General features: G+C 46.1%; 1 protein-coding gene across 1 annotated transcript in view; it reads right to left on the reverse strand.

Moving 5' to 3' along the window:
• Nucleotides 1-16380, reverse strand: part of Mcm3 (minichromosome maintenance complex component 3) — an 18498-nt gene extending 2118 nt beyond the window's left edge. The window contains exons 1-16 of the mRNA XM_005369567.3: nucleotides 16220-16380; nucleotides 13287-13399; nucleotides 12713-12921; nucleotides 12110-12240; nucleotides 9445-9683; nucleotides 8935-9043; nucleotides 8326-8479; nucleotides 7868-7999; nucleotides 7127-7335; nucleotides 5785-5959; nucleotides 5339-5465; nucleotides 4083-4233; nucleotides 2360-2500; nucleotides 1157-1260; nucleotides 636-712; nucleotides 194-263 (exon numbers count right to left, since the gene is read on the reverse strand). Coding sequence (XP_005369624.1) covers nucleotides 194-263; nucleotides 636-712; nucleotides 1157-1260; nucleotides 2360-2500; nucleotides 4083-4233; nucleotides 5339-5465; nucleotides 5785-5959; nucleotides 7127-7335; nucleotides 7868-7999; nucleotides 8326-8479; nucleotides 8935-9043; nucleotides 9445-9683; nucleotides 12110-12240; nucleotides 12713-12921; nucleotides 13287-13399; nucleotides 16220-16297 — 2219 coding nt within the window. The 5' untranslated portion in view covers nucleotides 16298-16380. The remainder of the gene's footprint in view (nucleotides 1-193; nucleotides 264-635; nucleotides 713-1156; nucleotides 1261-2359; nucleotides 2501-4082; nucleotides 4234-5338; nucleotides 5466-5784; nucleotides 5960-7126; nucleotides 7336-7867; nucleotides 8000-8325; nucleotides 8480-8934; nucleotides 9044-9444; nucleotides 9684-12109; nucleotides 12241-12712; nucleotides 12922-13286; nucleotides 13400-16219) is intronic.
• Between the last annotated feature and the right edge of the window lie 227 nt (nucleotides 16381-16607).

Below are 16607 nucleotides of genomic sequence, written 5' to 3' on the forward strand. Positions count from 1 at the left end.
AGAAAACTGGCCGAGAACTGCAACTGTCATGGGCGTTCAGACACTGGCCTGACTTTGTGAGCCTGGCCTTAGGAGCAGTGGAGTGTTGTAAAGCCCTTGGGGTTCTAGCTCAGCTCGACGGAGGCGGCTGGCACTCTGCCTGGAAGCTGGTCCCCCAGCAGCAGGAATTCCCAAGCAGGAGCAGATGACTCACCTGGACTCGCTCAGCTCCACTTTCTGGGATTCGGTGGTCTCCTGAGAATCGTCGGTCTTTGGAGTGTACACTTCAGGGGAGCAATGCAGGGGTGGGGGAGACAGCAAGGTGAAGCCATTTCCAGCAACACTGAGAAGCCACACCCTCCCTGTCTTGCTGCCTCCCATGGTTCTTACAGAGCCGGGCAGGATAATAAATACTCTTCCCATGGGTAGAGGAACTGAGTGAAGCAGGAGACCCTCAATGCATTATCCAGGATGCTTAAACCAGGCAAGGCAAAGGGTCATATAAAATAAAGGAGGAAGCCAACAGCTAAGTTAGGCTTCTTTTCTTAAGTTTGCACTGGGTTTCCCAAGGCTCTCTTGAGACAAACGTCCTGGTTTGTCACAAGAAAAAGGCAGCACAAACTGCAGCTGGAAGATCACGAGGCAAGCTCACTCACCTTGAGGCATTTCCTTCTCGGCTTCACGGAAGTCATAAGGGTCATAGGACTCCCCATCAGCAGCATCGGTCCTCCTCCTGAAATAACCGTAGCAGTCAAGAAACTGACATGGCTTCAGGGAGCTCCATTTTGGGGCTCTGACCACATGCACACCAGAACAATGCACAACCAACAAGAAACATCGGAATCACTCAGGCCTGATCGAACCACTGTATTTCCTCAAAGACATTCTCCAGGCCCTGCCACCCAGTTCTCTGGGTTCCTGATACCAACCTAATAAATGATTGTGCAGGAGGGGGGAAAATTGCCTTAAGAACATCTGATGACCTAATGATAGCATCACTTCTGCTACTCAGCATCCCTTATAGGAAACCATACTGAACAACACAGAGGCTCCTCCCACTCCTGTGCCCAACTACCTTCCTCTGAAACCCTGCAGGGCCATGAGGAACCCGCCGCCAACAATTAGACTCTCTCCACCCCGACAGCTTCTCGTCTCACTTCTCAATGCCCCACTGTACCTCTTCTTCTTCTGTTCGGGGTCTTCCTGACTCTTCTCCTCTTCATCTTCCAGGTCTGACTCATCCTCACTTGGCTTCTTACGTTTCTTCTCCTTCTCCAGAACCTAAAACCAAACCAATGGACATCACTGGTGCAAAACTCAGTAAGGAACCTTGAGTCTCTTCTGCATCACCAGCAGAAATGACTTCCAAGTATCTAAGACTTATCTCTCGGTCCTCCCCAGTCCACATCCCAGGACCAGAGGCAGGGGAAGCTTATTAGCCTTTCACCAACACCAGGAAGCCTGTCACAGCAGGTACCCAGGTTCACTGAGTAAAAAGGCATGTTTGGGGGGGTGTCCAAATCATTACGGTTAAGGGGAGAATAATAATTTCTTTTTTTTTTTTTTTTTTTTTTTGGCTTTTCAAGACAGGGTTTCTCTGTGGTTTTGGAGCCTGTCCTGGGACTAGCTCTTGTAGACCAGGCTGGTCTTGAACTCACAGAGATCCGCCTGCCTCTGCCTCTCGAGTGCTGGGATTAAAGGTGTGCGCCACCACCGCCTGGCTAAAAATAATCATTTCTTTATAGACCAGGTATTTATTCAACACAGCTCCCGACTTTGTAAGGAGAAACAGGAAAAGGATGGCAGAACCATAGCTCTAAACCTCCGAGGTCTACAGCTCTTCAGATGAGCAGTTAGCAACGGCGACAAGGCTCACCTTATTTACCTTATTTTCTCCCCCTTTATTAAAAATAATTTTTTTTCAAAAAATATATCCTAATTATAGTTTCCCCTCCCTCTGCTCCTCCCAGTTCCTCCCCACCTCCCTCCCACCCACCCAGATCCACTCTCTGTCTCTCACTAGAAAAGAACAGGCTAAGAGATAACAATAACATGACAAAATAAAATATAACAAGCCATCATACTGAAGTCGGACAGGACAAAGCAATAGAAGGAAGAGTTTCCGAGAAAAGGTCTGCGAATCCGAGACCCAGTCATTCAGCACTCAGGAGTCCTACAAAAATACTACACTGAGAGCTGTAACACATACACAGAGACCCTGGTGCAGACCCTTGCAGGCCCTGTACTTGCTGCTTCAGTCTCTGGGATCTCACATGCCCTTTACACAGCTGATTTAGAGGGCCTTGTTCTCCAGGTGTCCTCCATCCCGTCTGGCTTACATTTTTTGCCTCCTCTTCCGAGGGGCTGCCTGAAAGCTCACCTTCTTGAAGTAAGCATACTGAACCAGCTCCACAGCTTCCTCTGCATCCTGCAGCTCCACGGTCTTGCTCATACGGGCCTTTGCATGGGCTGTGGCCAGCCGGATCAGGGTTTCCAGTGTTCGGGCCGTAACTGGAGATGTCTAGGGAAGGAAACAGGAGGGAATTACTTCTGAGGGAACATGGAACACCATGAGCTTGGAGTTTAGACACTCCAAGATCCAATTTCAGTGTCACGCAAGAGTCTGGTGAAATCTTCATGTGCACTAACAGAGCTAGACAATCCAACCTGAGGGATCGACCAGCACAACATACTGACAATAACACTCAAGTCTTGCTCCAGTGAGCAGGTCCTCGACACAGACGCACTGAAACAGTTCCTGCACGGAGAAGAGCGGGGCTAAAGAAAGGAGCCATTTAGTATGGAAACAAGTGACCTGTGATCCCTAGGGAACCCATGGAGAGCCGTGGGGGAGCAGGTTTAAGCTAAGTAAGAACTTGTTCTAAGACACAGTGATGTCCTGAGCATGCTATCACAGGCAGAGTGGGGAGGAAAGTACCAATAGAACCCAGAGACAAAACTCGTATTAGGGGACAGTTAGGTCTGTCACAGAAGCAGGGCTTTGAACTGTGGACTCTCTCCTTTTAGTCCTGTATGAACTATATTGTCCCTGGAAGATGCAGATAAATTCAAGGGCAGCTCTACTGCTCTGAATCACGGGCGCTCAACTTCTAGCTATTCAGAGCATCACTGACATTCACACCCCTCTAGAGACTTTCATTAGCAAAACCTACTTCTCTTCACATCTGGACTCAAAATAGCCCTTCACGCCCATGCTCTTCTAATTATCACACTGGGGCCCGGCGATGGTGGCGCACACCTTTAATCCCAGCACTCGGGAGGCAGAGGCAGGCGGATCTCTGTGAGTTCGAGACCAGCCTGGTCTACAGAGCGAGTTCCAGGACAGGCTCCAAAGCCACAGAGAAACCCTGTCTCGAAAAACTAAAAAAAAAAATAAAAATAATTATCACACTGGGTACGTGATAAATATACGATCTTCCTATCTACCGTTCTGCCTCCTCCTCAAGCCTGAACCCTCACTCGGTTCCTTTCCCACTGCTGTGAGAATGGAGACAAGGCATTCCCTGGAATCTAGCCATGCTTCACCGGGGGAGAGTCTCACTACATCTGAGGTCTTGGTTTTCACCTTCTCCAGAAAAGAGATCATTAAATGTGTGTTAACAAAGCTCTTCAGACCAGGAAGGACAGTCAAATTAAAAATCCCAGGTTCTGAACAGGAATGTGGCTGGGTGGTGGTGGTGGTGGCAGCACACACCTCTAATCCCAGCACTTGGGAGGCAGAGGCGGGTGGATCTCTGTGAGTTAGAGGCCTGTCTGATCTACAGAGGAAGTTCCAGGACAGCCAGGAATAGACAGAGAAACCTTGTCTTAAAAAATCAAAAAGAAACAGAAACATATTTTGAAGGTTAGAGAGATGGCTCAGTGGTTAAGAATACTGGATGCTCTTCCAGAGGGCCCAGGTTCAATTCCCAGCATCCATGTGGCAGCTCACAACTGTCTGTAATTCCAGCTTCCACACAGACCAAAGGAAAAACACCAATGCACATAAAATGAAAATAAATTACTAAAAAACCCTCCCTATTTTCCCAGAGAGCAGGATCCCCGCCCTTACGTTCTAGGACCAAAACTCTCTGTGCGCTCACCCGGGCAGTATCTGAGCTCATGCTGTCCTGACTGCGCAGGCGCGAGTATTCTTCTGCAATGTAGGCTGCAGACTCTGGTGTCAGGACCGGCTTAATGATTTTGGCCACGTGGATGTATTTCTTCATGAAAGCTGCACTCACCATCTTCTCCCTGGATCCAAGAGAATGCACGTCATTTTCCTAAGCCATCTTGGGCAATGGTTTAAGCTCTCAGAGAAGGCAAGGACCAACGGCAGTGCAGAGATAAGCCCAGAGCCCACCACCATAACAGGGACACACACAGAGCATTTCAAGCATCGTCTATTCAACCTCAGGTGTTATCTGTAACTCAGGCAATCTAGGGAAGAAGACATTCTGGTATTACAAGTCTTATTTTATTTATTTATTTTTTAGATTTATTTTAATGGTATGTGCATGGAGTTTCGCCTGCATGTATGTCTGTGCACCCTGTGTGTGCCTGTCTCCATAGAGGCTAGAAGAGAATCCCCTGAAACTAGAGTTACAGACCTTCGTAAACTGCTATGTGGGTGCCAGAAAGTGAACAAAGGTCCTCTGGAACTGCCTTTGTCCACTGTACCATCTCTCCAGACCCTTGCCCCCCATTTTTGGAAACAGTATCACTATCTATCAATAGCTGGCTTAAAACTCAATTGTGTAATTGCGCTGGCCTCAAACTCACAGAAACCCACTAGCCTCTGCCTCTTGAGTGCTGAGATTAAAAGTATGTACCACCACACCTGACAACAGCCACATTTTGTAGATGGGAATACTGGCTCAAGAGAAAAAAAGTCAACTCAAATTCAGCACAATTATGTTTTTTGCTACAGCATTGCCAAACAGAGCTATTGGAGTTCACATATACTCTGAGACCCAATCAAGTCTCTTCTACTCAAATTCACTCTCCAAGACTGATTGCTACCTACTAACAGTCACCAAAAACTACCACAAAGAAGGAGAGGACACCTAAGAGGACCAATCATACACCACTAGCACTTGGGCATATTGTCAAAAACAACTTTGAGTCAGGTTATCTGTAGTCCAGGCCAGTTCCAAACTGAATGCTGAGACTGTAAGTGTGAACCATGGCTGGCTCTGTCCAAACTTGCTATCTCAGGAAAGATCTGACCCTGAGCTAAATTACCCAGACACATGCAAGGCAACCAGCAAAGACAGATGATTTACCTGCAGACCCAGAAAAGAAAACCTAGTGGTCAACAGCTCAGGTTCTCTTAAGAGAGGTTAAGAGGGGTGCTCACTTTTTCTTCTTGCTCCCATGTAGAAGCTTGTCATGCTTCTCATAAATCTGAGTATCCTGCTGGTCATCCAGGGCAAAGTCGGGATCATCTGTGGCCAGGATATCCACTGAACTACCCAATGGCAAAGCTAGGAAACACAAGTTGAGAAAAAGGAGATTAAGGAGTTTCAGCCAAGTGAACTTGCCTCTTCTATAGCCAAAGACCCAGGAGGAAACAGACACGTGGACTCTACAAATCAGAAGACACCCAGAAGATGCTGAGAAATATAGCAGAATGCAAAATGAACAGACACACTCAACCCCAGTGAGCAGTAAAGTAAGGGGAGAAGGACAGAGATGTTAACCCAGGACGGAACGGCCAAAGCCCCGGGGCTGGGCCAAAGGTATGGGGCGGGGGATCTGTCAGGACCTCTTCCACAAGCCACCCATGCTAGTCCATGTTCTCACCATCACCATCCTGCTCCCCTGGGGCTCTGTACTGGTGCATCCTAAGGACGTGGTCTGAGATTTCCCGATCCTGTTCAGGATCCATCTGATCCAGCATGATGAAGAGCAGGTCAAATCGTGACAGCAGCGAATCCTGCAGCCCAATGTTCTCCATAGGAGTCTTATACTGATCATACTGGAGAACACAAGAAGACAATCAGGTAGAGGCGACATCAGTAGGAAGGACATCAAGGGCAAATCAATCTGGGGGTGGAAATGTAAGGCTAGGCCACATAAAATACAGCAGGCAAGCAGAAAATACATAGTGGAATATAGCTCAGTGGTCCTTGCCTAGCATGTGTGAGGTCCTGGGTTTAATCCTCAGGATCAGTGTATCAATATGGCTGGAGGGAAATGACTCCTAGCTGTCCTCTGCCCTTCACATGCATGCTGCACACAAAACTAAATTTCTGTTCTGCTTTCAGACAGGGTTTCTGTGTAGCCCTGGCCATTATAAAACTTACTACACAGACAAGGACGACCTTGAATGTACAGAGATCTGCCTGCCTCTGACTTCTGAGTCTGAGACCAGCCTGGTCTACACAGTTAAGTTCTGGGACAGTTAGGGCTACACAGAGACCCCATCCCGATAAACAAAATAAATAAATAAACACACACATATATCACAGCTTCCTTAACTATGGATCAAACACTCAACATCAGGGGATTCACAAAACCTCCCCTTAGGAGCAGGTTTCTGGATGCACGATGAGCGGGAGTTGACTGAAAACCAAGCATAGGATGATTGTGAGCAGTCTCTGACAGTGCTGGCTTCAGCGGCTCCACACTTCAACATAGCCTTCTTCCCAGCACACTTGGGCATTCTCACTGTATGTGTTGTCACGACTCCACACCAACACTGCCCCAAAGAGCACGGCTCAGATGTGAGAGCATTTAGGAGGTGGACTGCTATTACTGCAAGCTCTCTCCTAACATTAGAAAAGCATAATGACCTAACCACAGAAAATACTCTTGAAGGTTTCCCAGTGTCACCCTTATGGCTAGCCAGCAGCCAACCAGCAAAATCCAGGTTCATTCCCAGGCCCTATGTCAAAACCTCTGGTGGAGAATGACAGAGGAAGACACTCAACATTGACCTCTGGCCTACACATGTGCAGGCACAGACATGCATACACAAGTTATTCTGTTATTCAGAACTGTGAATACCTGCTAATAATCCAAGAAGAGTAACAAGACGAGTTGTTTTTGATTTACTATTCCCCTATAATAAACCTCTCAGCCCAGTTATTAGGCAAAAACAAATTAATCCAAGAATAGAGGTTATAGGCCGGATTCCACTTACCCTGCCATAGACCGGATTGGCAGCTGCCAAAACACTGCATCGGGCATTCAGCCGAGCATGAATGCCAGCCTTTGCAATAGTCACTCGACCCTGCTCCATCACCTCGTGGATGGCTGTACGATCCATATCAGACATTTTGTCAAACTCATCGATGCAAACAACTCCTCGGTCAGCCAGGACCATGGCACCAGCTTCCAGGCGACGCTCCCCTGGGAACAGAAGAGGTAAATGTACATGGCACAGTCTAAGTCAGAGGACAGAGAAGGATCCGGGTCTTTTTCCGAGGTACCTGTCACGCAGTGCGCGAGAACGCAGTAAAGAGCCTCAGCTGTGGGACTTCACAGGAAACCAGGCAGTGTTACTTCTCAGCTCCACCGAGTCTTGCTGAGCCCTCCCGCACCGGAGCCTCTCAGCTGCACTCACTTCGCTCATCTCCCTCAGAGACAGCCAACCAAAGTCCTTTACTGCTCTTCAAATCTTCCCCCAATTTCAATTTTACCTTCCTCCTAAACTGTTTTCCCCTTTGCCATCATTCAAGCCATCTTCTAGAAGACATGTTTAGCAACAGAGACCTAAAGCCTTCAATAATGGACCCACTTAGCTAGAGCATTCAGTCTTACAACACACCTCACTAAGCTTTCAAACAGTCCCAACACAAGCCAGTGCCCACAGCCAGCCTGGAGAGTCTGCTGGAGAGTCACACTCACGCTGGGCCTTGGCCAGGAAGCCTCATGCCCTTACCTGTTTCCTGGTCTGTAGTGACAGCAGCCGTGAGACCCACTCCAGACGAGCCCCGGCCAGTGGTGGGAATGGCCCTGGGAGCAGTGCAGAGCACATACCGCAGAAGCTGGGATTTAGCAACAGAGGGGTCACCTACAGAACAAGGCAGTGGTGAACCTCGAGGAAAGTCCCCACATACCCCAGCAAATTCTGCTTCCGCAGCACACTTCCTGGCCAAGTCCCACAGTAACCTGATGTTACTTCTTTCCTTTTTCTCATTCTCAGAATTCAGTCTAGGTATAATACATCAAGAATTTCAGGGATCATTTTTAAAGACATCCATTTTAGCCTTCTGCACTTTGATGGAACTGAAATATGATCAGCTGTAGAAGGTACAATCTTATATACACACGTTTTTACAGCCCACTCCTCTAGGTAAAAAAGCCTCTGTATATATAACACGTCCCCCAGCACCATACCTATGAGGAGAATATTGATGTCTCCACGAATGTGGCTACCATTTTCGAGCTCTCGTTCCACCCCTCCCAGAAGCAAACAGAGGATTGCCTTCTTGACATAGTCATGCCCATGAATGCTAGGAGCCAATGAGCGGGCCAACTGGTCAAACACATCCTACAGGAGGAAGAACCAGAATAAAAAGCCTAGTGAGACCCAGCAGGGTTTCTGGAGCCGACAGAAAATACAAACTCTTTTTATTCCAAAATAAAAAGTAAAAGCACAGATGGAAGTGTACACAAGACAATCAAGAGTTCAGGGACACCCTGGGCTACATGAGACTGTCTCCACAGGAGAACCAAACCAGTGATATGAAAGGCTCAATGGTGTACTGATATTTTAACTCCTACACTCTTATTTGCATTAGGTTTAACTGGAGAGCCGAGCAGACAGAACAAGTATTACCAATCAAATGGCAAAAACACCCTTAACTTGCCAGCTGCAACAAAACTGGATGCTAGTGACAAATACTTTAGTGGAAAATAAAATCCCACCTTCTTCCAGATGTAGCACAAAGATGGCCACATAGGACACAACACTTTCAAACCAAACCCACCCCACTCTTCACTGACCTTGGACCGGGTTTTACTGAACTTCTTGATCTTGGCTATGTCATCGGCCGAGAAGGCAGGCTGCACGTCCTTGCTCATCTGCTTCACATTGCAGGCAATCAGGACAGTCCTGCAGCACAGCAAGAGGAAGCCCACTGGACCCCAGCACCACTAAGAGTTCTTGGTCTATTAAACTAAACCAGAATATGGGGGGGGGGGGCACAGTTGCTAAACCTAGATGAGCTCTTTGCCCATGAGCCACAGTGAGGATGGAATGCCCAACAAACAAGTATGGATGGAAAGGAGGCAGGGTGGGGATCCCAGGCTAGGCTGGTCCCAAGGCTGTATTTGTGTCACCAGTGACTCCCATGTTTGGCCTAGGATGGCCAACATTCCCAGTGCTGTATGAGAAGGAGGAGGTACTAGAATCAGGCCATCCTACTAGCAGGCAGTGCACACTATCCACCAGTTAAGCACTGCTGGGAGAGAAACTACCAACGGTGCTGCAAACAGCCTACAACAGATCCTTACCTGAAGGTCCCTGAGGTGTAGCCGCCCTTCTTCCCTGGAAGGCAGCGGTAGGTCCCCACCACCTGTATCCTATCACCAGGTTTCACTTTATCCACCAGATCGTCGTCTAGAATGACATCCACAGAGCGAGGAAGCTGACCAGCGGGGGCCTTCTCCGGCATCTCCTGGATGGTGATGATCTGGTGGTCCTTGTAGACAGACAGGCCATACTCTGTCTCCAGGGGGTTGTTCTCCTCATCCTAAAGAAAAAAAAAAGGCCACAGAAAAAGTCATTTCAGTCTTGTCTTAAAAATGTAGCATTCATCTAATGTAGAAAACATCTTTCAGAGAATTTGAAACTTTACCATCCAGAATCATGATAAAAGTGTATGCATCTCTTACAGCTTTCCTAGCCTGATCCCTGAATTGGTAACAAACCAAGCAACGAAAGGGTCAGTTTTCACCAACGGGACCATGACTGTACTAACACCTAAATCAAAATCCTGACTCCCCGTACTGATGCTGAATCTGTGATTACAATTTGATGCAGTTTTTCTTCTTTCTTCCTTTTTCTTTTTTCAAGACAAGGTTTCCCTGTGTAGCCCTCACTGTCCTGGAACTCACTCTGGACTTGAACTCAGAGATCCATCTGCCTTTGGCTCCTGAGTGCTGTGTGCACCAGCATGCCCAACTCTAATGTAGTTTTTCCACTTCCAAGAAATACCCAAGAGAAATATGCACCAGAGCTACTGACTGCTTACAGCAAGCAAAATTAAAGACAATAGGTAAATACATGTGGTAGAGTCACACAAACGAAAACTGTGATAAGACGCACACTTGTGATCATACACAATGTTATGCCAAGGCTGCTCAACACAATAACATGTACACAGCAAAACAGGCGAAAGCAGTTGTTTGCAACCTATGGCTTGTGAGCCCTTTGGGAGTAACAACCCTTGGGCAGGGGTCATCCGGAAAACACAGATTTTACACTACAATTCATAACAGTAGCAAAATTACAGTTATGAAGCAGCAATGAAATAATTTTATATTTGGGGGTCACCACAATATGAGGAATTGTATTAAAGGGTTGTACCATCAGGAAGGATGAGAACCACTGGGCAAGAACACCTCCTGTTAAGATGTCAGGGTTACCAGGCATGGTGGTCTACATGCCTTTAATGCCAGCACTTCAAAGGCACAGACAGGTGACTCTCTCTGTGTTCAAGGCCAACCGTGGTCTACACAGTAAATTCCAGGACAGCCATGACTATGTAGACACCAGTATAGCACAGCCTTCAATAGGGACTTCTACTTGCTGGAAAGTTTGCTACTCACTTTACATGTTGGTTATATGAGCACATATAAAATAAAATATATCTTATATTTTTATAAATATTTATATATTTATCTGCTTATAAAATCTCAAAAAATGCACTTAAAGAGTTTGTACATATACATGAAAACTATAAGTTTATTAATACATGTATTATAATCATATAGTATAGCTATAATACAAAATTATATATTATACATAATATATCAATAAGTGATTATTAATATATAACATGCAGTAATACAATTAATGTGTGGCAATATTAACCTGCTATAATTATACATTAACCTGCTATATACATTATATATAATTATATATAAATATCCATTATGTATTGATCATAGTATATTAATCTTTATTGTATATTAATATATTTTATGGTAGATTACATATTCATGTTATAATTATATGCTATATAATATACAGGTTATATATAATTATTACAATGTATTAATATATACTAATCTTCCACAAAAAAACATTAAGGTGTGCTTCCATTATATGTGAAGTTCGGAAAACCACAAAAGCCAAGGTGTGCTTACTGAGTGTTCACTATGTGCCAGGGACTGTGCTACAACTTCATGCACTTATCATCAGCTTCTCAGAGCCAGTACTTTCTACTTCCCAGACAAAACTATTTCCTAAGAGGTATCCTGTGATTAAATGAGTATAGACATCAAGTAATCAATATTAATGATCTCTTGTCTCCCTAAGAAAGTTATCTTACCCTAAATACTGTCAAGAAAGCTTTTTACTGTCTTTTTCCTAAATCCACTGAAATATCAGGAGATTATACAATAGCATCAAATAATAGCAGCATTTTCCATTTTACTTTTAGAAAGCACATTATATAATTGTTACAACTCTGTTAAAATACCTGTCATAGAATGTGTCTCCTTTTCAGCCTTCTATAGTTCAACGTTTCTCAATTTTATTCTGTATGTGGTGCACATACCATACACGTGGAGATTAGGTATGGCATCAGGTATCCTGTTTCAGCTAGACTAGCCGGCTAGCAAGGAAGCCTTTAGGAATATCTATCTCTTCTCTCCAAAGGCAGCTGGGTTAGCAGGCATTCATAGGTATGCTTGGCCTTTTACTTGGGTGCTGGAGATCTGAACCCAGGTCCTCATGCTCACAGAACAAGTACCAACTAAGCCAACTCTAGTCCCTAACTTTGGTGGGATTTCTATATTAACTTTATCTAGTATCCCATCTTTCTTCAGAATTAATCCTTATCTCACATTATCTACTTTCAGAACAAAGACTCCAGATATTCTACAACTACTGGAATTAAAACAATCTTCTTTGATTCCGAGCTCCCAAGGACCAACCGGTGCAAGTCCTCACCTTTGTGGGATAAACAGAACTGGACGGGAAAGCCACCAGAGTGGTGAGATCAGAGTAGCGTCGCTCTATGGTCTTTTTAGTAGCAGGACAGTAGTGAACACTGCGAACGACTTTGGGACGAACTAGAGAGCCTGGGAATGCAAAGGTATATATAAAGTCACACAGTGGCAGACACAGGAGGGCTCTCAACCCATGCAACGACTTTCCTGTGTTCTTCCAATTATGTTAACCTATTTCAATAACACTTGCCATTTATTCGTCTTACATTTACACATAGGGTATCAGTGTATCCATGTAAAATTTTAAGTACCACTCATGTCAATTAAGGGACAGTTCAGGGTTGCAGTAAGTTTGGAAGAGCCAGACTCTTCCAGCTTCGGAAACACACACTTCTGCTACCGCTGGTGGTCACTTCCCGTCCGCCCCCCCCCCCAACTGCTGTGGATCCTGAGGTCCTCCACATTCTACCATTTAATGTCAATGCTTCACTTCTCTGAATCTTCAAGTTCCCCAGCCCCGCTACAACTCTTCTGGTTCCAGGACCTCCTAAATCTCTATCCTACCATTTCCTTAGGATCCTGGCACAGCCTACAACCCACTCACATTTGGTAACAATGCCTTCCACACAGACCACACAGCTGAGGAAGCAGGAAGTGAGAGTCCGAGGAGAGACGTGCTTTGAGCCAAAGCTGCCTTCTAATCCTATGTAGAACTCCTCATACTGTTTGGCGTAGGTAGCATCGATGGAGGCCACGAAGTCCTTCAAGGCCCGCTGGAAGGCAACCAGCTCCTCGAAGGCATTGTTCAGGAGGCTGCATAAGACCAAGACAAAGGACCATTAATTACGCAGAGTTCAGGAAACTGACCCTCGAAACAAGAAGAAACAGTCTTAGGTCATTACGAGCAGTGAAAGAAAACCCCGTTTCTACTTTGTATAAGACTCAGGAAATACATCCGAACTGACGTTCACTTCAGTTCATCAAAGACGTAAAAGTGGTACTCAGCAAACGCTGGAAAATGGGAGGACGAAAGAGCAAAATGTCCACCATCTCCTCTCTGTGAGACAACGACAGCCATACACTCCAGGTCTACCCAGGGAAGCCTGTTCCGGTAGAAACAAGAAGCCACCTTTCTCAGCCCAAAGCAGGCTCTTCCTCTGCAATCCATCACCACTCACCGGTTAGCCCTCTTTTCATTTTTCCTGCGCAGGTCGTTCACACTGACAATCAGCCGGTACTGGTTGTCACTGATCAGCTCCCGGACCTTGTTCTGGTAAATTCCCTGGTCTTCCTGCGGGGCAACCATGACATATCAAAAACAGCTACGCAACTCAAAGTGTTTTGGAACAACTGAAATTCAAAACTGGTGACTAACGGCCAGGCGGTGGTGGCGCACGCCTTTAATCCCAGCACTCGGGAGGCAGAGGCAGGCGGATCTCTGTGAGTTCGAGGCCAGCCTGGTCTATAAGAGCTAGTTCCAGGACAGGAACCAAAAGCTACAGAGAAACCCTGTCTCAAAAATTAAAAAAAAAAAACAAAACACAAAAAAACACTAGCCTCGGATTTCACCTACAACCTACTAGGAGATAGCAAGCTTGGATTTCCAAAGCTTCCAGGAGGAAATACAAAGAGGAAAAGTTTTGTTTAGTCAGAAGTCAGGTGGGGCATTGGAGGTAAACTGCAATTCCAGCACTCAGGTATTGGAGGCAGAGATCACCGCTGAGGTCAAGTGAGGCTACAGAGTAAGACCATTTTATGAGCAACAACCAAAAGAACAAGCAAGCAGATGGGTTTACAGCGAGAATCTGCAAAACAGGTGCAAGAGGGGGGGAGTGTTCAGTGAGAATAAGGCCGGCCTGAATCTAAGTGACAGCCAGATAGGGATTCGGGAAACTATTAGAAGGTACCTGGAAAGCGGTGGAAGTCAGAACACAAGCAGGCTCAGCAATGGGGTCTGCAGCTGTGCCTACAACTAGGGGTACTTAAGGACATAGCGCTCGAGGGAAGGATGGTCATTGCTGAGTTCTCATTCTTTGGTGTGACATACTTCAGTCTTTCAACTGCAGGACAGTCTTCCCTAGGTTATAAAGGCTTCCCCCATCATGGAACGAGGTCTAGGCCTTTCTGGGACAAGGAAAATACACTGCAGTCTACATCAATAGCACATTATTAACCACTGACAGATCCATTTGTAAAGCAGTTACTGACTGTGGAGATACTATTTTATGTCAGAAGATATCAACACTAAGCTATTCAGAAGTCCTAAGTGGGGAACTGGGAGCTACTCGAAGTCGACACCAGTGAAGATGACAATGACCACCAATTAAGTCACACATAAGGATACCAGCATACTGGTACTCATATGTCTCAAACGGTTGCCAGGAAGCAAACGGCTGCATACAGCCCTTTCCTCCTGCCCAGCATCCCCTATCCCACGCTGTCATGATCAATATATGTTGATATTTTAATTGGGACTTAAAATGACTTACCTCTTAAAGAGCAGTAAGTGAAAAAAAACTCGCTAATATGAAAATTGCATTTTAAATTCTTGATGTTAACTGTAAGACTTTAAAAGACAATCCTGAAGCCATTTTTGACAATTCTGAATCCTCTCAGCCTCTGAGCCACAGTGCTTCCCCTCCTCCCCTGGGAACCAAGGACCTAACAGCTACACTCGCACGTACTGCGTTCCTAAACAATTACCCATATAAGTATGCTTTGGTTCGGTCCCCTGGGAAACGGGGTCAAAATGACCTCTTACCTCATCTGATCTGGCAACAGCTCTCCAGTCAATTATTGGTAATAGTCCTTTCAAATAAGCCAACCAGAATAGTCAAAGAACAACCCCCACCTTGCTTCTGTGGCCCCTTTAAAAGTAGACTGTACCCGCTATTTGGGGTCCCTCGGCTTCCCGAATGCTGGGGGACCCTGTCATGACAGAATTAATAAAATCCTCATGCTTTTGCATCGGCTGTGGTGTATGAGATGGTCTCTGGGGGTGACTCCTTCTCGGTGTTTGGACGCTAGAGTCCAACATTAACATGTCTGATTGGAGACTTATTTCAAAATCATGGTGTATATTTCAAGCATACATAAAAATGTAAATTAAGTACTCATAAAATTCAACTTAAAATTGCTTTTCATGGATCGACAAAATTTCAGTGTTCACCAACATCTTGTAGCTTTAAACTCTGGGTTGCACAGAAACCTCACTTTACCTGCACACAAAATACTTTTGGTCTGACATCAATAAACAGTCAGATTGGTGGAAGTCTCCCCCCCCCACTCCCCAGCAGCAACTCAGTAACTAAAATCTGAACACTCTGAGCCAGTTGCCACAGCCCTCGGTGCACCCTGTGGGCAGTACCTCCTCCTTTCCATCCAATTGCTAAGATGGGCTTGACCCTTTGTTGACACCAGACCTTGAGCAAGCTGGGTCCTCACGAGACAAACTAGAGGGTTTTGAAGAAAACTCTATCGACTAACCAAGAGAAGTTTCAAGAAGAATATGTAGCTCAGGGGAAGACGGCAAGCAAAGGGTCTTGGGGACCACCTACATCATCACATAAAAATTAAAAATCTCCCATGGGAAAAATTCATTGACTCGTTTAGAAAAAAAAAAAGACATGAAAATAGAAGAAGGGGATCAGCGGGAGCAAAAAAAAATTTAAAGAGGGGAAGAAAGGGTGATGAGAAGTGAATACAGTCAAAATGAATTATTTATTGAATTTCATAATGAAAGTCATATGCAAAATTAACTTACGCAAATTTAAGGCATGAAAAAATATTGTTTTGGAGGAATAATAGCAATAATTAGAAGAAAAGAAATCAGGAAGTTGCGCAGAGGCCATGACCCTCGGCAAAGATATCAGGGACTGAACCCGTTCAGCCAAGTTCAGGTTAGCCTCGGGGACCCCAGTCGCCGGGCCCAGGCTAACCACAGGGACCCCATCAGCCGGGCCGGGTCATACGCGGTGAGCCCAGCCGCCGGGCCCAGGCTTACCACAGAGACCCCAGCAGCCGGGCCGGGTCACCGGCAGACACTAGAGCTGCCGGGCCGGGTCACCCGCGGGGTCCCCAGCACCAGCCAAGCCGGCTGCCCGAGCCTCACCTCGTCATCCAGGAAGTCCAAGTAGTCTCTCTGCGCCTCCCGCAGCTCCACGTCGTCCAGCACTACGGTGCCCGCCATGCCGCTGCCCCAAAATCACCGGCCGCCAAACAGTGCCGAAAAAAACCCGCGTGTCTCCGCCCTGGCGCGAAAACTTCCCAAGTTTTCCCGCCACGGAAGTTTACGGTGGAGGGCGCGGGGAGCCTAAACGCGTTATGATTGGCTGATCCTCCTAATTTCCGGATTGCAAGTGTCCAATAGCGAGGTTCTTCTTGTTCCGGCCTTCCCTTCGGTACCTGGATTGGAGAGGCTGGCTTCTCTTTCTCCTCCCTAATAGAAAGGTTGTCCAATGGAGCAGAGAGGAGACTCAAGACCCGCCCCCTATCACTGA

This window comes from Microtus ochrogaster, unplaced genomic scaffold, assembly GCF_000317375.1.
Source record: "Microtus ochrogaster isolate Prairie Vole_2 unplaced genomic scaffold, MicOch1.0 UNK52, whole genome shotgun sequence".
Lineage (NCBI taxonomy): Eukaryota > Metazoa > Chordata > Mammalia > Rodentia > Cricetidae > Microtus > Microtus ochrogaster.